The 20357-nt window shown below is 35.8% G+C and overlaps 1 protein-coding gene across 1 annotated transcript in view; it reads right to left on the bottom strand.

The window, feature by feature from the left end:
* The window catches only part of esyt1b (extended synaptotagmin-like protein 1b), a 34387-nt gene extending 14303 nt beyond the window's left edge, over positions 1 to 20084 (bottom strand). The window contains exons 1-25 of the mRNA XM_048199105.1: positions 19394 to 20084; positions 18356 to 18397; positions 16612 to 16746; positions 15917 to 15990; positions 15552 to 15624; positions 15373 to 15462; positions 13268 to 13323; positions 13025 to 13145; positions 11948 to 12124; positions 11252 to 11334; positions 10368 to 10416; positions 9354 to 9443; positions 9007 to 9102; positions 5565 to 5636; positions 5394 to 5480; positions 5060 to 5209; positions 4182 to 4298; positions 3845 to 4021; positions 2616 to 2701; positions 2477 to 2525; positions 2289 to 2378; positions 2106 to 2201; positions 1375 to 1446; positions 1188 to 1274; positions 952 to 1098 (exon numbers count right to left, since the gene is read on the bottom strand). Coding sequence (XP_048055062.1) covers positions 952 to 1098; positions 1188 to 1274; positions 1375 to 1446; positions 2106 to 2201; positions 2289 to 2378; positions 2477 to 2525; positions 2616 to 2701; positions 3845 to 4021; positions 4182 to 4298; positions 5060 to 5209; positions 5394 to 5480; positions 5565 to 5636; positions 9007 to 9102; positions 9354 to 9443; positions 10368 to 10416; positions 11252 to 11334; positions 11948 to 12124; positions 13025 to 13145; positions 13268 to 13323; positions 15373 to 15462; positions 15552 to 15624; positions 15917 to 15990; positions 16612 to 16746; positions 18356 to 18397; positions 19394 to 19753 — 2676 coding nt within the window. The 5' untranslated portion in view covers positions 19754 to 20084. The remainder of the gene's footprint in view (positions 1 to 951; positions 1099 to 1187; positions 1275 to 1374; positions 1447 to 2105; positions 2202 to 2288; positions 2379 to 2476; positions 2526 to 2615; positions 2702 to 3844; positions 4022 to 4181; positions 4299 to 5059; positions 5210 to 5393; positions 5481 to 5564; positions 5637 to 9006; positions 9103 to 9353; positions 9444 to 10367; positions 10417 to 11251; positions 11335 to 11947; positions 12125 to 13024; positions 13146 to 13267; positions 13324 to 15372; positions 15463 to 15551; positions 15625 to 15916; positions 15991 to 16611; positions 16747 to 18355; positions 18398 to 19393) is intronic.
* Positions 20085 to 20357: the final 273 nt, after the last annotated feature.

Here is a 20357-nt window from a genome sequence, read left to right as displayed (position 1 = left end):
ATAAAGATTGAAATTTAAGACCTACTTCCCATTTTCCACACGTAGCCGAACTTTAACAAACTCTGAGGAGACGCAGACGTATCTCGCGGGCAGGTAAGTTATTATCCCATTTATCACGGGATTTGTAGTTTTATCAACGCGTATACCAACACCAATATACCCCAGAAAGAACTACGACTCGCTACTTTTTTGCTACTTTGTAATAACTTTCAGCAGGTAGCGTTTCTGGAAATGGGTTGAAAAATTTTTAGACCTGACTAAATGAAATTTAAGACCTCAGATGAAAATCTGGCCGTTTTTAAGACTTTTTAAGGCCTTAAATTTAAAGTTCAGAATTTTAGACTTTTTAAGACTTTTTAAGACCCCGCGGGAACCCTGAAACATAGTCCTAACCCTATTCCTACCCCTAAAATTAACCCTACCCATAAGTTATCCCTAAAATCAGAGGGAAATGATAGGTGAATAACACTGATGTAGAACCACCTAACTCTGGTTGTGAGCCTAAACTTGACATAAACTGTAAACTTGTCCCTCAAATCTGATTGGTTGATTGGAATGTTGTTCCAGGATCAATAAAGATGTTGATGTTGTACTTGGTGAAATCAGGTTTGAAACCATGTTTTTGAGACTGTCTTTGGTAAACTGCAGTTTTAAAGAGAAAATACTCAGCAGTGGTGTTGACTTATGAATTTGCACATGATTTGTCTTAAAGCTTATTAAAAACACCACATAGACATATAAACAACATTAAAAACTTGATTTTCACCGCAGGGGGTCTTAAAAATATATCCAAAGAGAAACAAGTTATTTTAAATTGTAATAATATTTCACAATATTACTAGTTTACTGTATTTTGATCAGTTAAATGCAGCCTTGATGAGCATTAGAGAGTTCTTTCAGAAAAAAAGGTACAGCAAATGAAGAGGGAATATGAATGCGTGTGTGTTTTACCTTCAGTTGAGCTCTGAGCAGAATCTGACTCTGAGGTGACGCTCCATCCAGATTTAGCCACTGGTCGAGCAGCAGATCTGGTTCAGAGAGAAGCTCTTTGATGGGAATCACCACAGATCCCAGAGAGAAATCCCAATTGTGGGACAACTAGTGAGAAAAAGTGAGGTTAAAAGGTTAAGGTCAGGTGTGCTGTAAGTCAAACACGGCATAAAAATGTGCTGTTTGCGAGTTCTAACCTTCACAACAAGGTTTTCATTCAAAGGGTCTCGAACCAGGAAGTGAAATGCCTCGTCCCATTGGGGAGAGCTGGTGCGCTCACAGACCTACATCACACAGAGTCAAGTAAAGGAAAAAGGAAATGGATTTTAGCCACACGTCACTGATCAAACAATTCGACAGAATCTGTATAAAGCAGTTTCTCACTGTGGTTCTGTGAGAAGTTCCTCTCAAAATCAGCTCTGCTCCAACTTTAGGTTCCTTTCCACTCTTCTTCAACTAAACACACAGAGAAAGAATAAGACTTGAGAGATCCATTTGTAAAGCACTGTGGGTAAATGTTTCAGACATGTTTCATTAAAGTATCAACTTTGTCTTGAGTTGATTTTCCTCCTAAAATTCCTCAGAAATGAATCTTCAGCATCATTACTCCAGTCTTCAGTGTCACATGACCCTTCAGAAATCATTTTAATATGCTGATTTGCTGCTCAAGAAACATTTTTTATTATTATCACTGTTGAAAACAGTTGCGTTGCTTCATATTTTATAGAAACCATTATACTTTTTTTAAGGATTCTTTGATGTATAGAAAGTTCAAAAGAACAGCATTTGAATTTAAATCAATTGTAAGTGTCTTAAAAACATTATAAGTGTCTTTACTGTCACTTTTGATCAAATAAATGCTGAATAAAAGTTTTTTACGCAAAAAATAGCAGCTATAAGATCATTTGAAAAATGTTTGAGTTGATGTTGACTTCTGATTGCACACTTTGTTTCCTGGCAAATCTGAGCACAGTTTGAGACATTGCTGAGATCTCTTCTGAAACATGCAAGATCGCTGGGGTCTTTTTCTCAGGATTTCAGTCTTTCCATTACTCTCATTACTGTCTGAGAGAACAAATGAGATATTTCAGAGATGTTTTTTTTGTCATACTCACAGGAAGCTCATGTGCGCGCTCCACATACACAAACAGAAGAGCGGCAGTCGGCACTGTCTTATTCACGTATGAGTTCTTTGACTGGTACATCAACACCTGACAAATAAATCAACCAGTTAGTTACATCAATGTATTTTCAACACTGACAGAGATTGGTGGAGGATGAGAGACGGTTCTGCCCACCTGCTGTAGTTTCTCTGGTTGTGTTACAGTGGGAAGCCATTCCAGAGCGAGATGAACACGGCCACGCTTAACATCGCTCAGAGAAAACCACTGCCACACAAACACAGTCACAAGAGGATATGAGTACTTTATATATATATATAAATCTTATTTTCATACGTATTACTACTGATGCACAAATACTCAACCTCATTAATGTATTGAGAGCTGATTATGTCACTCAGATTCATCTTCAGCCTAAAAGAAAAACAATATATGCATTAATAATGCTAAAACTAAACAATGCTTAAGTGTTCTTCTGGATTATATTGACAGCAGCCTTCTTACCTGCCCATAAAGTCATCTTTCATGTCCATGTCCTTATCAAAAATTTCCAATGTCAAATCCTGACCAGGAAGCTGTGTCAAAACCACCTTAAAAATAATAACAGGAAATGCCAAGTTAAAACACTGCCAAACAATCTTTTGCAGCTTAAAGAAAGAAAAAGTCTGCTGATAAATGTTTTGAAGACTAGCATATTTTATAATTTGCAGTACATATTGTGTACTGCCTACTATTTAAAAAATAGCATATGAAACAGTATGCAACAATAAACTTGTCAAAAATTGTAGTTGTATGACCACATTAAGTTTTTAATCCAATTAAATGTAAATATGATAAATATCATGCATATTTAATTTATTAAGTGGTGTCCAGCAATCATTTTGGGAATACATATGATTATATCACCTTAATAATTAATTTTTTTAATGAAAATATTTTTAGCAGTCCAATAAAAATTGATTCAAGAAGGACAATTTTTGTTTGGAATCATTTTTTTGTTTGTTTTAAAAAAAGAGGAAAAGTAATATTCAGAAAGGATGCATTAAATTGGTCAAAAGTAATAACATTTATAATGTTAAAAATATAAAAAAATAGAATTTATATATTTATATTCATCAACGAATCCTAGTATAGTAGTATAGTATATAGTATATAATATGTGTAGTATATGTAGTATATAATAGTATAGTATAGTATAGTACAGTACAGTATAGTGTGGTGTAATATAGTAAAGTATAGTATAGTATAGTGTGATGTAATATAGTATAGTATAGTATAGTATAGTATAGTGCAGTACAGTATAGTATAGTATAGTATAGTATAGTATAGTGTGGTGTAATATAGCATAGTATAGTACAGTACAGTATAGTGTGGTGTAATATAGTAAAGTATAGTATAGTATAGTATAGTATAGTATAGTATAGTATAGTATAGTATAGTATAGTATAGTATAGTATAGTGTGGTGTAATATAGTATAGTATAGTATAGTACAGTATAGTTTAGTATAGTATATTGCAGTATAGTACAGTATAGTGTGTTGTAATATAGTATAGTATAGTATAGTATAGTGTGTTGTAATATAGTATAGTATAGTACAGTATAGTACAGTACAGTACAGTACAGTATAGTATAGTATAGTATAGTATAGTATAGTATAGTATAGTATAATAGAATGTCATTCTGGACATAGTGTCATGGATTGATTAACAAATGCATTTGAAAGTATTCCCACCTCATACATCTCATTCCAGGTGGGGTTGAGGTTCTCCTTGATCACTTGACTTTTAAAGGTTTCACCTCCAATTTGTATCTTGACATACGGGTCACTCTTCCCCTTCACCATCCCACCCATCATGTTGTCCTTCGCAACAAGATTTTGAGCCTCAACAAGGTGGATCCGCAGCACCCCCTGCAGGAACAAAGAGCAGATTGTTTTACATTGATTTCGGGGGTGGGTATGATCGATCAGACCATCTAAGAATGTACTTATGTGGCATCAATCGTACTTGTGTGGCAAATAACATTAAATATTAATAGCATAGCAACATTAATTGATGAGATCTGCACACCTCAGTAGCGAAGCTGGAATGGGGCGTCGTCTTCTGTGGACGTGAGGCAGAGCTCTTCGAAAGAGGGTCACTGGAGAGGAGGGAGGAAGTAACAGCGGCTTCATCCATCCACAGAACCTGCAGGAAATGACATCAACATAAGCAATGTTTGCAACCAAAGTTTGACTTGTGCGCAAAATTGGAATATCGCAAAAAAACATTTGTGCCATTTCCATCCCGCATGTTCAAGAGAACAAAATAGTCACTTCCTGGGAAATAAGCACAAAATATCTGTAATAAAAATGGAAGGGGCTTTTTTTCACACATCATAAATTACTTGTGCCTCCGATCACGCGCAGACAAAAACGCTGTCATGTTATCTTGTTCAGTTCAAAAGTTTCAGGGCCAATAAGATTTTTTTTCAAGAGAATTATACTTTTATTCAGCAAGGATGCATTCAATTGATCAAAAGTGATATTTATAATATTACAAAAGATATCTATATCAAATAAATCCTGTTGAAAACATGTATCACAGTGTCCACAAAAATATGAACTGTTTTCAACATTGATAATAATAAGATTCTTAATTCTTAAGTTTCTTAAGCATGTTAGAATGATTTCTGAAGGATCATGTGACACTGAAGACTGGAGGAAAATTCAGCTTTGCCATCAGTGGAATAAGTTACATTTTAAAACATTACATTTTAAATTGTAATCATATTTCACATTATTATTGTTTTTACTGTATTTTTGATCAAATAAATGCAGCTTTGGTGAACATAAGAGACTTTATAACTTTCATAATAGACTTTTTTAACATTATAAAGTGTTTTGTGAATGGTAGAGTTTATGCATATGTGTACTAAAGCTTGTGTATTGTGTGTCAGATGAATTTACCCTGAGAACTGTGTTGATGTGGATGCGGCTGTCTGAGCCGGAATTCTCAAGATTAAACCACTGATCCAAAGTCAGATCTGGACAAGAGAGAAGTTGGGAAACAGGAATGGACAGACTTCCCAAAACCTGAACACGGTCATTATCCTTCACCTGAAAAAGAGAGTCAATGGAAAAATGGCTTAAGTAGCATGAATGTCAACCAGCAAAATTCACATTTGGGGAAAAAAAAATAAAAAATCCTGGAAGTATTTACATCTGAACCCCGTTTACACCTGTGTTTAGTGCTTGTAAAGGTTCAAAGCAGGTGTAAATAGGGCGGACTGTGGTAGCATACCTGTACACTAATGTCTTGTTTGCTTGGATCTCTGATGAAGAAAGTGAACGCGTCCTCCCACTGGGGGTTCACCGTGTTCCAGCAAATCTAAGACGAGGGGAAATAAGTGAGTGAGAAGAGCGGGTCACATGGGAAAGTTTGGTTGGCACAGATGGTAAGTGTGCGTCTTACCCGGCTGTCACGAGTAACATCCTGCACTGAGATTTGAGCAATCGGATTGGGATCCTTATTGCCTTTTTTCATCTAAAAATAGAAGAAACGGGTAAAAACACACTTAAAAACAAACATATAATAGAAATTCATGACAGTTCATTTATCATTTTGTCATTCATATGATTAGCTTACCAGTTTAAACTCATAATAAACAGAACTATTTCAAATAAATTAGGTTAGTAAGCGATTCTGAGACACACTACTGTTTAAAGGATTTTTAAAAGAAGTGTCTTATGCACTAAGGCTGTATTTATCTGATCAAAAATACAGTAAAAACAGTAATACTGTGAAATATTATTACAATTTAAAAACAGTTTTCTATTAAAGTATTTTAAATGTGATCAAAGCTAAATTTTCAGCATCATTACTCCTGTCTTCAGTGTCACATGATCCTTCAGAAATCATTCTAATATGCTGATTTGATGCTTAAGACACATTTCTTATTATTACTAATATTGAAAATAGTTGTGCTGCTTAATATGAAAGCACATTTTTGCCACAGAATAAAAAACACAAAAGGTAACTGCCACTTTTAATCGGACAACTCTGACATTTTTTCCTCAGAATTGTGAATTTATATGACACAATTCTGAGATAAAAAGTTGCATTTTTTATTTCATGGCGAAAACAAGCTTTCATAGCTTGATATTTTTTCATAGCTTTGATATTTCAGGATTCTTTAAAGAATAGAAAGTTCACATGACAATGCCATCATGTAGTATGTCAAGATTGCATTCGTACTACATGTATGCATACTTGATAGAATGCACTTTATTGACAGCCAAGAAGACAGGTGCGGTACATTATTTCAGATGTAGCCTTTTACTTTTATCACAGAGCAAAGCACTACTTACACTAACAGCGTTGCCGTAAACACATTTTGGTAACACTTTACTTGAAGGGGTGTGCATAAGACTGACATGACACCTTCATAATCTTGACATGCCACATGTCATGAATATGAAGGAGGTTTTATGCATGTTTATGACAACTGTCATTAAGTGTCATTCGCTCAATTATGTCATTTTTAATGCAAAGATGACATTGTTTGAGATGTCTTTGTTACGACAACTTGACATAAACCAACACATCATAACCTGTCAGTGTCTTTGTCATGACAACGTGACATTAGCAAAACATCATAACCTGTCATAAACATGACATAGCAGATTAATTATCAAACTTAAAAAACTACTTAGCTTTATGGGTTAACATTACATTACATTATTTTGGTAACACTTCAGTATAGGGAACACATATATAAACGATTAACTATGACTTTTCCCTCAATAAACTCTTAATTTACTGCTTATTATAGTTAATTGTTAGGTTTAGGTATTGGGTAGGATTAAGAATGTAAAATATGGTCATGCAGAATAAGGCATTAATATGTGCTTTATAAGTACTAATAAATAGTCAATATTTTAGCCATATGAATGCTAATAGTAATAAGCAACTAGTTAAAAGACCCTAAAATAAAGTGTTACCATTATTTTATAACAGTGTCATTTTTTTACGAAATTTGAAATTGTCTATTATCTGACCTTCTGTTGGAGGAAACTTAAAAAAACAAAAAACAAAAACAAAAAAAACATGAAATGAAAAATAGTCATGACGTTGTTATAAAATTATTTGTCAGAGTATTGTCACTTAATGACATTTTAATGACAAGTTCAATTTGTACCACTGTACTTGAGCTCAAGATACATATTTATGACACTATTATAATGGCCTCATGTCAAAACCAACCACATGACAGTTTAATGCAATGTTAACCCATAAAGCTAAATGATGTCAAGTTGTCATGACAAAGACACTGACAGGTTACGATGTATTGGTTTATGTCAAGTTGTCATAACTCGGACATCTCAAACAATGTCATCTTTGCATTAAAAATGACATAATTGAGCGAATGACACTTAACGACAGTTGTCATAAACATTCATAAAACCTCCTTCATATTCATGACACGTGTCATGTCAAGATTATGAAGGTGTCATGTCAGTCTTATGCACACCCCTTCAAGTAAAGTGTTACCCACATTTTTTGCTTGAGAACTGAGGAAGGAGTCTAAATTATTATCTGTAGTCAGCAGTAGAGCCTAACTCACAATGAAGCTTTAAAATCCTCCAGACCGTAGCGCAGTAAGCTTGAGCACTCTGGGATATTCACTTGATGCAAGTGTGTACTTGTTTCAAGAGTTTTAAGTATCATTGTGTGCCTCTGAGTGAACTCTTTTGGCAGTGCACTTCTAGTAAAATATTCTGGATGCGGGAAACGGTGCGAGTGCTTTCACAGAGTGCTCTCTCAAGACCTTGAGCTGGATAAGATATATCTAATGTTACATTTAATAGTTTCTCTAGACATGGCTGTAGTCCTTCTTTTACTCTGTTTCAAAGTGGGCGGCAGCCAGTCTGCTGCCAAACACAAAAGGGAAATGGCAGGTTGTGGGTAACCAGAAGCATTTACACGCACACGTTTGTATTTTCTATCATGGTGGGACTTTCCATTGACTTCTACTGTTTTTATACTGAGCTAATGTTTTATATCCCCTAACCCTAAATGTAACCCTCACAGAAACCTTTTTGCATTTTAAGATTGTAACTGAGACATTATTTAGTATGTTTATTAAGCCTTTTTCATTATAGGGATTGTTGGCTTGTCCTTGCAAGGATGCATTAAATCGTTCAAAAGTGACAGTGAAAACATTTACATTTTTACCAAGGGTTTCTGTTTCAAATAAATGCTGTTCTTTTGTACTTTCTATTCAGCATAGAAAAATATATCACTGTTTCCACAAAAAAATTAGTGTGTTCATCATTGATGATCTTTAGAAATGTGTCTTGAGCAGCAAATCAGCATATTAGAATGATTTCTGAAGGATCATGTGACACTGAAGACTGGAGTAATGATGCTGAAAATTCAGCTTTGATCACAGGAATAAATTACAATTTAAAATATATTCGAATATAAAACAATTACTTTAAATTGCAATAATATTCCACAATATTCCTATTTTACTGTGTATTTGACTGAATAAATGCAGCCCTGGTGAGCAGAACTACTGTGTGTGTGTGTGTGTGTGTGTGTGTGTGTGTGTGTGTGTGTGTGTGTGTGTGTGTGTGTGTGTGTGTGTGTGTGTGTGTGTGGTCTGGAAAATGTGGTTTATGAAGACACAAATGTGTATAATGTCATGGGTATTACAATGTAAACATTGTTTACGAGGACACAGGAAGTGAAAATGGCTTAAAAAACATACTAAACGTACAGTATTTGTACAGTATAAAAACCATTACACCTATGGAGAGTCCCTGTAAACCACATACACCAACGCGCGCATGTGTGTGTGTGCGTTAGAACAAAAAGTGCAGCAGGAAGAGGATGTGAGAGTATTACTCACAGGAAGTGCCTCAGCCTTGTCCAAATACACTGCCATGATGGCTGCTGAGGGCGGCTTTGCTGTTTTACTCACCACACTTTCATTTCTCTTCAGAACCTGAGAGAAAGAGAGAGAGGAAAAAAAATGAGGGCAAAGTAGGGTGGAGCAAACCAAATGTAAGAACTCCTGTTTGCAGTTGCTTTGTTTGTCAAGTGTGCAAAGTAAGCTTTCTATCTCGTTTAAAGACTCCTGGGATTGGTTGAAAGGTGGAGTAGACGAACACACTGTTTGCATGTGTGGAGAACATAGCACACCCATTCTTTCCAAGAAAACCCCCTGTGTTTTGTGTATGTACAGTGTTGCAAGACCTCTTCCAGTCTTTCTGTGTCGGCTTCTAGTGTCAGCCACTCCAGTCTGAGATGAACCCGTCCTGTAGGGGTGTCCTTCAAAGTGAACCACTAAGAAGGGGACAATAAAACAGTAAATTATCATCAATGTGAAACGCTACAACAAATCTAAGAGACTGACATAATGAAATGCATGATAAAAGACACCAATGTTCATTAAATAAGCAAGTCATTATTGCAAAATAAACCCTTTCAGAGTGATGCAAGACGGGTGCGGGTCACAGTGTCAGGGGTTTATTTTGCATTTTGTAGCTCAAAGCAGATCTATACAGGTGGAGCTGGGGAAGGTGGAGGGTTTTTTGATAGCGCACTGCAAACTGCTACAGCAAATGTTGACCAAATGTTTGACAGTTGAGCAGCGAGCTCATTGGCTGCTGATGAAAAGAAACCAATCAGCTGTGCCCTGTGGAGAATGATGTGATTACGAGCAGATTGAGTTAAGGACATATCAGCCTGCGCCATCTAGAGTTTCATGACAGAACTTTGTATTTATTTCAGTTAGTTACTAGGGCAAAATTTCTTATATTTCTTAAGTTTTTCAACTAATATTTCTATTTTATTTCAGCTTTATATCAAAACCTGAAAAGTTTTAGTTATTGATAACACTATGAGGGAAATGAAACTAAGAAGAAATCAGAAAAATAAAGTTTTGCATCATTAAGATATTTTACTGCAGAATGCCATGATGGACCAATCAAAATCAAGCATTCAGCCATGTGATATATTTAGAAATAATAATAATTGCAATATACAAAACATAAGCTATGGTTTTAGTGGTTTGTAGCAAAGTGTTTCTTTCATCAATATAGATTCCATGTCGTGTGGTGAAAGTCATGCAAACACTTGCAAACCAAATCAAAACCACACACACACACACACACACACTCACACCAGGCACACACACACGCACACACACACACACACACACACATAAGAAAACAGTGTGCTGGAATATTAACTAATAAAGGTTCTCACCTCATCAACTATTTTAGACTTCTTCACAATCCCCAAGTCTAATTTTGTCCTGAACACAAGTGAAATAAAGAGAATCAACACGAGGATGAGAATAGAGATCAGCAAACAGTAAAAAACACAAATCATGAGTTTATGGTAATGGTAGCTTATGAAAAAAGTTTTAAAGAGTTCAATGTACTATAGAAAGTTGGAAACACTGTCAGAAATCAAAACTTCCTTAATGTAAATTGTTTTTAGTGCAAGAAACTTTCACTAACATTATAATTGAACACAAAATATTAAAGGCCCCCTGTAGTCAATAATATCATCCCTTAAAACTCAGCTTTGATCACCAAAATGACACATTTAAACGTTTTTTTTTTTCCTGTGGAAAAAAAATTCTCCATGCCTTAAAATAGCTTGAATGTAATTCTACACCCTTGCCTAATTTAGCATACGTGGGTCAATGAATATGCAAATTAGCCCCGCCTCCACTCGCTCAAGGCAGCTCAGAGATCCGCTCGGTCAACATACTGAGGTAAACGCTGCACAATGGTAGCTATCGCTCTTTACAACATCGGACACATAACGGTAATTAATATGATTAGCCTTTTGCTTGACTATGTTATCAAACAGCTAATAATGTGTTGCTAATGTTACACACACCAAGTTTTGCTATCTCAGAGTCAGAGAGCTGCCTTCTAACAATTTTCAAGGAGAAAATACTGTTGACTGATGAATTTGCACATGGTTTGTCTTAAAGCATATTAAAAACACCACATAGACGTATAAACAACATTAAAAACTTGATTTTCACCGCAGGAGTCATTAAAGATATGACTGCTTTGGAGGAATAAATGACAGATAATAATAATGATAGGAGATGAAAAGCAGTGATATGGTACCTGCCCAGGAAATCATCATGATCAGGATCTTTATCAAACACTTCCACCTCTAGCTCCTGACCAGGCACCTCATGAACGATGACCTGACAGACAGACACACACGCATGCATGAAACACCAAAGACACACCTACATTAACAGCATGGGTACTCAACGACAAAATGTGGTGTAAATGGTTCGACATTTGAACTGAAGGACAAAAACACACACACACAGATACATTCAATATCAAACGGCTTATACAGTACGCCTCTTAAAACTTGAAAGAGTTACTTCTTTTGTTGACATTATAATGTGGTGTCATTTTCAACATGTTCTCCAAACAATATGCCTATATAGGTCATTTGTCACTTCCCTGAAATACGACCCATAGGAGCGTTTGCTAAAGTTGCGCCCCTATCGACAACAGGACACTTTCATTTTAATGCATTGTTCCCTTTTATCTGTGTCATATTTCGGGTTTTGCGTAGCTCAATTGACAGAGCATTGCAATATGCAATCATGTGATCATGCCATTGTGGGTTCGATCCCAGGGAACACATGCTCATAAAGTGTATATGCATTATAAATCACTATATTATGCCAGCTAGAGGGTGCATGACTTTAAAACGTAAATATAGGTCATAATAAGGTGCTTGAAAAACAACCTATAGGTTCGTTTATTTTTGGAGGACAGTCTGGTCATTTTAACACCCACCTCATACATTTCACCCCATTTGGGATTGAGTGTGTTGTCCAGATGCCGGGATTTGAAGGTTTGCGGCCCGACTCTGAGCAGGGCGTACGGGTCAGACATGCCCGCTATAACACCCTTCACATAGTTATCCTTCGAAGCCAGACCGTCGGCCTCCACCAGGTGAATACGCACAACTCCCTTCAAGAAATAAAGAAAGATCATTATTGCATTACTCTCAAATGAAAATAACTAATTACATGGTACCATTATGTTTTATGAAAATAACTAAATTGAAAAAGCAGCACAGAAGACACATAGTGGTATTTATACACTATCTTTCAAAAGATTGGAATCTGTGAGATTTAGATTTAATTTCTTTTTGAAAAAAATTAATACTCTTATTCACCAAAGACAAATTAAATTGATAAAAATGGGCAGTAGATACGTTTATAATGTCACAAAAGTTTCTATTTCAAATAAATGCTGTTCTTTCTATTCATCAATTCAGCATATTAGAATGATTTCTGAAGGATCATGTGACACTGAAGACTGGAGTAATGATGCTGAAAATTCAGCTTTGCATCACAGGAATAAATTACATTTAAAGAATTAAAATAAAATATAATTAAAATATTTTTAAATAGAAAACAGTTATTTTAAATTGTAATAATATTTCACTATAAAAAATTTTTCTTTTTTTAAAAGTGCGTATATATCTATAACTTTTTACTCTCCACAACATCACCAGAAAAATGTAATTAATAATAATAATTACTATTATATTACACAACATTAACCTATTGCTTAAACTTATCACTGTGCCTGTATACACTACTATAGCTATGTATGTTTATATGTCTTTATAATTATATATTTTTGTCTTGTATCTGTGTGTATGTCTTTGGTCTCATACTTTGTATAAGCTGCTATGTCAGGTTGTTAATCTGTGTTTTGTTCAATTGAAAACAAAATGTAACTGAGCCCAAACTTTTGAACTGTAGAGTAAATTTCAATTGCAAAAACCAAAGTATCATGTATTTGAGTGTTTTCATCATTGTATATTGAATCCAATGTGTATAAGGTCTGTGTGTGTGTTACCCTGGGCAGGGGACTCCTCAACTGTGCCACATGCAGGTCTGCCACAAGAGGAACAGTGAGACGATTGGGCAACACCAGGAATGAGGCAATCGCGTCCATGATCATAGAGTCTGACATCACACTGAGAAAAACAAACAGGGACAGAAAGTGTGAAATGGATTTCAAAAACGGATGTCGATCAGGATAGCGAGTGTACTGAACGGGATAAAATGTTATTGTGTATGTGTAATGCCTGAAACTCACTTGAGCCCTGGAATGTCCAGCAGGTTGGTCAAACCGGTCCAGTTAATGGTCAGTTTCTAACAGCAAAGAGGGAAAAGGAGAAGATTGCATGATTCTATCAAAACTAATATTCCAATTTAAGCATTAATACAGGACACTTTAAAGTTCAATGGAGGGTTTCAACTTCCTCACTTAATGGATGTTACCAAGAACTAATAATGTATTTGAGCTGAAGAACCTGAAGGTCTGGTTTCACAGACAGGGCTTAGATTAAGCCAGGATTAGTTTAGTTAGGACATGTAAGTGGCTTTTAAAAACGTGCCTTAGAAAAAACATTACAGGTGTGTATCTTGAAACAAAACAATGTCACTGACATATTTTAAGATATGTCAGTGTAAATTACTTTCAGTTAAAACAGCTCAAACATGCATTTTAGTTTTGGACTAGCTTAAGCCTTGTCTGTGAAACCGGGGGATAGTGTAACGTAAAGAATGTTTTAAAGGTGCCCTAGAATTAAAAATTGAATTTACCTTGGCATAGTTGAATAACAAGAGTTCGGTACATGGAAATGACATACAGTGAGTCTCAAACACCATTGTTTCCTCCTTATTATGTAAATCTCATTTGTTTAAAAGACCTCTGAAAAACAGACGAATCTCAACATAACACCGACTGTTACGTAACAGTCGGGATCATTAATATGTACGCCCCCAATATTTGCATATGCCAGCCCATGTTCAAGGCATTAGACAAGGGCAGGCAGTATTAACGTCTGGATCTGTGCACAGCTGAATCATCAGACTAGGTAAGCAAGCAAGAACAATAGCGAAAAATGGCAGATGGAGCAATAATAACTGACATGATCCATGATTACAAGATATTTTTAGTGATATTTGTAAATTGTCTTTCTAAATGTTTCGTTAGCATGTTGCTAATGTACTGTTAAATGTGGTTAAAGTTACCATCGTTTATTACTGTATTCACGGAGACAAGAGCCGTCGCTATTTTCATTTTTAAACACTTGCAGTCTGTATAATTCATAAACACAACTTCATTCTTTATAAATCTCTCAAACAGTGTTTAATGTTAGCTTTAGCCACGGAGCGCTATCAAACTCATTCAGAATCAAATGTAAACATCCAAATAAATACTATACTCACATGATCCGACGCATGTATGCAGTATGCATGACGAACATCTTGTAAAGATCCATTTAAGGGTTGTATTAGCTGTGTGAACTTTGTTTATGCACTGTATTATAGTCGAGAGCTCGGGGGGCAGGGAGCGCGAGGATTTAAATGGGCCGCAGCCTGAATCGGTGCATAGTTAATGATGCCCAAAATAGGCAGTTAAAAAAATTAATGAAAAAAAAATCTATGGGGTATTTTGAGCTGAAACTTCACAGACACATTCAGGGGACACCTTAGACTTATATTACACCTTGTAAAAACTGGTTCTAGGGCACCTTTAAGCTTCAATGAATCATCTAGTCAACTCAAGAACCATATACAATCCAAAATGTTTAGTGTTGTTGTGGTTGTTTAATAGAACTATAGAAGAACCCTTATTTTTCATAAACTCTTAAAAATAAAGTTACTTTATTGGCATATATGGTTCCATTTAGACCATTTAACATACATGGAAGCTTTCCGGTCCACAAAAGGTTCTTTATAGTGGAAAAAGGTTCTTCAGATTATTGAAATGTTCTTTACACTTCTTTTAGTCAGTCAAGTCACCTTTATTTATATAGCACTTTTTACAATGCAGATTGTGTCAAAGCAGCTTTACAGTGTATAGCAGCTCTAGAAGAAAATGGCGTCATTGTCCAGCTTAAGTAAGTTCAGTACTGATTCATTCCGCTGTAAAAATCATTAGTTATTCATTTAGTTCATTTATCTATACAGCAGAACAGTGATGTCATCGTCCAGCTCAGTTGAGTTTGCATACAATGGTGTCAATACAGGCAGCTCAAAAACACTGTTGAATATCAAGTGTTTTAAGAACTGCTTACTGAAAGGTTTTTTGGGGAACCAAAAAAGGTTCTTCTGTGGCATTGCTGTAAAAACCTCTTTTAAAACCTTTTTTGTTTTAAGAGTGTAGTGAAGTACATGTTTAGAGACACTCACGGGTCTTTGAATGAAGAACATGGTCACAGCACCCACGATTGGGACGTCACCGATCAGTGGCTCCAAAATCACACGCATCATTCCATGAAGCTGAAAGAATGCAAATGGAATAAACTCTCAAGATTTCATTTCTACAGTAGGACTGTGTTTCAAATGTACAGTCACAACAATAATCTCACCTGTATTCCCTTCACACCAGCCTTGCAGAAATACCTCTTCACCTCCACGTTTATCTCAACATCCCCCACGTAACTGGAAAAAGATGGAGGAGAGGGAACATTAGGTTGTTTTTAATTCTTTACATTGGATATGCAGTCATTTTTTTTTCTGAATAAACTCACTATTAACAAATATGAGGGAAGGTTTACACAACAACCAGTCTTGTTTTGTCAGCTTGTGAAATACAGACACAGAATCGATTGCACAAGACTTTTAAATCACTCCCTGAGACACAACAGACATTTCACTCATTATAGAGCCTCATATTTGCAGAGAATCTCAAATGTATTTCAATCTCAAACCAGTGAAAAGATGTATGCGTCACCTGATGTAAACGTCAAGCAGAATTTGACCTTTATCATTTTCTGTATGAGCCTTCACTCCAACCACCTTCATCGGCTGTAAAATAAAGAAAAGTTCTGTTGTAGAAGATAAAAATGTGTTGTGTCTTTGCTCAGGTAAAAATCAGTTGTTTCTTTATGCATATTAATGTAATATAGTAGTTTGTATCAGATTATAGATAGATTTTAGGATAATATTAAAATAATTTAACATCGCATTTGCTTGTTCATGGTTCTTTGATGTCGACTAATAATCAATAATTGTTTTGATTTATTTAAATGTTATATTTTTATGATTTAATTAATTATTAGCTTTTCATACGTTCATAAACACCCTGCAGTAATAATTCAATTACTACTTTTAAACATCAGAAGTCTATAACTATGTTAATTAGCAAGATTTTCACAGCCTTATAATGTTTTTTAAATCACATTAACATCAAATTTCACTCTTGCCTTAACAAGAATGCCTTGAGACATCAAATGTGTTTATTCTGACAGAACGCTTGTTCAGACATGTTTCAGAGGCAGTAAGGCCTCTTTTAATCTCCATTAAAAGAGGCCTTACTGCCTCTGAAACATGTCCGAACAAGCGTTCTGTCAGTGGAATGAGATATGCAGAAACGTTACTGGAATATTATTCATTGTGTAGCGGTGTGTGTGTGTTTCCATGTATGACCTTGCCACCAAAGTCTATCTTGGTGAAGCTGAGCGTCTGTAGATGAGTGCTGGAGCCGCGGATGGATGGAGCAATGGTTTCCGTAAGCAGCTTCTCCAAATACTGACCAATAAATGGCCAGGCCTGCTGGATAACCTTGAAGAATAGTCAGGAAAAGAAAGAGCATGTTATATTTTATCAGCCAATTTTTTTTTTTTTTTTATCGTAAAGTCACCATGAAATCAAAATTGGCATTTCTTATTTCTGGAATATTGTAGTATTTATTATAGATTATTTATCCGTGCACATAATTATCTTTTTTCATTCATGTGCCAAATAACTTCTCCACCCTCTTGCACATCTCTTCTCTGATGATGTGTTTACAGATGCGAGGGCGGGGCAACCTGTCACTCACATGCATGAGATCCACCAATAGCAAACCACAACCATCCAATCAATTCCCCATGGACCAAATCAAGCCCCGCCCTACATTTGCTCTTGTTCGAGAAGCCGTCTCTCTTGATATATGTCACAATAGGGAAGAAAAGATCATTGCAACTGATTATACTAATATGATTATAATATTAATAGCTATGAAATAAATAAATCACTCAAATCACTTTTTAAATTGCATGTGATTAAATTAAAAAGATTAAAAATTAATTTTAAACCCTCCTTAGATGAACAAATTTAATTTAATTTAATTTTGAGACTTTCAAGCTCTATGACCAGCATTCTTTCCTACAGAGTTAAATCAATAAAATTCCTACTAGTCCAGTACTTTGATATGTACATATACTCTACGGTCTTTAAAAATACCATAGTTATATGTACAAAAAACATAATAATGTTAACACCACAGTATTTTGTAATGGATATATGGGTGTGTAAAAATAATGCATAAAATATTGCATGTAATATATATGTCTGTGAGTTTGGGGGACTAGAGTTCCTTCTGTTCTCTGCTCTCCTTGCAGCTGTTTACACCGTGCCACTTGTGTTTACATAGTTGCTATAGTGACCTGTTGTTGTTTGCGGATGTTAAGAGCTGATAAAAGAAGCTAAAGCACAAGACACCAGGGCATTTTTCAGATCGTTTCATTACATGTGCAAACCACAGATTTTAGAAATAACATTGTGACTCATGCACAGACCACATGGTACGACGAGGGTAGAGTCTGAGCTGGGTTAACTGCCAGCGTAAAATGTCTGACTCGTGAATCACTGATAAAGAACGTCAGGCCTAAATATTTGCGCTCTAATGATACACTGCAGCACTATTATAATCAAACTACTACTGAAACGAAAAGGATAAAAGTTGTCAGGAAGGGATATATCTCTATCTGCTCCTTATATTTTTCTCTTTCTCAGTGAGTGAATCTGAATATATATATATATATATATATATATATATATATATATATATATATATATATATATATATATGTGCATTAGACACAAGAGATGCAAAAAGACATTAAAAATTTAATTTCCAGAGAAAAGCATGTATTGCAACTGATCTAATAATTCAAAGGCAATGACCATATGTTGGTTGAATTAGTGTTTGATTGAGAATGGATGTGTAATAATAGCATACAGAGCTTTTGTTCAGCAGGCGTGTGGGTGGTCACAGGCAGCTGTCGTGACATGAGGGAGGAGTCACTGATTCGGAAGGGTGTGGTGGAGAGGCATGGATCAGGAATACATGAGATTACAGGCTTAATCTCAATAAACATATGTAAACCAAAAATGCTTGCTGAATTACCTTGTTTAGCCATTCAACCTTCTCCACGTCTGGGAAGTTGACCTGAAATAACAAAGAAAAAACAATAACAGACTTCTAAGTGCAAAGACTTTCTATGCCTATGTGCTTTAAAGTGGCTGTACAACAAATTTCAACAGAGGATGTGGGTATAAAGATGAAAAACCAGTACATACAACCACCTCAGTCTATCACGAAAGTTTTTTTTTTCACCATTTTCAATATTTCTTTCTTAAATAACGATGCATACTATATGCAGTGTAGAGTTTGATTTCTCTTTGAAAAAAAGTCCATTAAAACAGGATAAATAAATACATTTTAATTTATGTAAATGCATTTTATTTTAATGTCTTTCCCCCTATTAATATCATGCAGCTTATTTTACCACATGATGGCCATGAGACATGACCAAATATAGTATAAACTCTTTTATGGAAGCATACTATGCACTTGCGGAGGAGATGACAAAGCAACAGTGTATTCAGAATGATTTGGACGATGGGAATTTTACCAAGTATGCAGTACACCACCGGTACAGCGCCACCAACAGGTCGAAAAATGAACTCTTAATCTGCAGACCACTCTTTAGCATTAGGGATTCGTTTTCGCGAATCGATTCGTTCGAACGCTTTGTTTCAGTGATCTGCTTCAAAAATGACTCACTACGAAGAGAAGTAATCGCGAGGCATTTTTGTTTTTTGTTTTCTCGGTAAAAGAAGTTGTCTGTAAAAAAATACTACTGTTTTTCCTATGCAGTCGATTAGTACTTGTTTATGGTTCTTACATGTTTCCCTCCTCCGTTTTACTTCTATGCTTCTCCTTTGCAGCGAACTGATTTCATAAGCCGTGCGACTCTGATTCATTTAAAAGAGCAGCGATTCGGACATAGCCACTCTTTTTAGTTGTTTGTAGCGATGCAAATGTGTTTTACATGAAATCACTGAATATTAGTATGAATAGAAGACTTATTCGGTCGTCATGCATTAATAACATTTGAGTATTTTTATTCAACAATAAAGACGCACTTTTGTGCATTCTTACCCATGAAGGCAGGTCTCTTTTATTTCTAAATGATTTGGAGGATGTGTATTCTTGCTCGTCGTTGAGTAACTGTATAGCGGACCTCAGCCTCGCCTCCTTCGCCTCCCGAGTATGTTTCCATCCTGCGTAAACCATCATCCCAAACACCAACAAACTAGTGCTCACGCGGTAGTAACCAGCCAGGTAAACAGGCAACAAGGCAGTGAGACATTTGCCAAAAGTCCATAAGATTGCCTTGGCATCAAATAATTTAGTTGTAGGGACGTCCATTTCTTCGGATGAACTGTCCTGGGCTGGTTCAGTCATCTTTTCCGAGTCCGAGCCCGAGTCATTTTTCGGCCCTGAATCAAGATGCGACATTGTGGTCTGTTGGATGGTAGGTAAATGCTTCCAGCGATTACAAAACGATTGCACGGAGCGATTTGCAATTCAAATTCAACATATGCTGTTGATTCAAAGTCACACGTTGCCTCGGCGCATGGACTATACAGTGAAAGCTGCAGAGGAATCGGATGCGCCTGATCACTGCGGATCAATAAGTCACTTAGACCGAGAAAAACGAAATCGCCCACCTCACCGCTTCTACCCTTCTGGCATGACCGTCTTTTTCCTTCTTGCAATATGTCTGTCTGAAATCCCTGAAGTGTGGCCTGCACCGTTATTTAGGCAGATCCACGCCCACAGAAAACGACGCAGTTCAATAAAAAGGGGCGAAAACTTTGCTGGAAGCTGCAGTAGTCAGTTTGCTCTTTTAAAGCTTCTAGCTTTTCATGTCTTGAGCCAATTCTGACTAGGCAAAATTTAATTTAAAACACAATTCTGACTAGTTCCCACTAATACTAGATGAATGATAATGGTCAGTTATGTCGAAACTAATGTAAGATATTATTTTCCATTAGTAATAATTTGCATATAAGATAGGCTAATGAATTTTTTACTAGATATAATTCAGGGTTATTTATAG

Source organism: Megalobrama amblycephala, linkage group LG8 (genome assembly GCF_018812025.1).
Source record: "Megalobrama amblycephala isolate DHTTF-2021 linkage group LG8, ASM1881202v1, whole genome shotgun sequence".
NCBI lineage: Eukaryota > Metazoa > Chordata > Actinopteri > Cypriniformes > Xenocyprididae > Megalobrama > Megalobrama amblycephala.
Note: the sequence above shows the minus strand (reverse complement) of the source record. Positions and strands in the feature narration are given on the sequence as shown.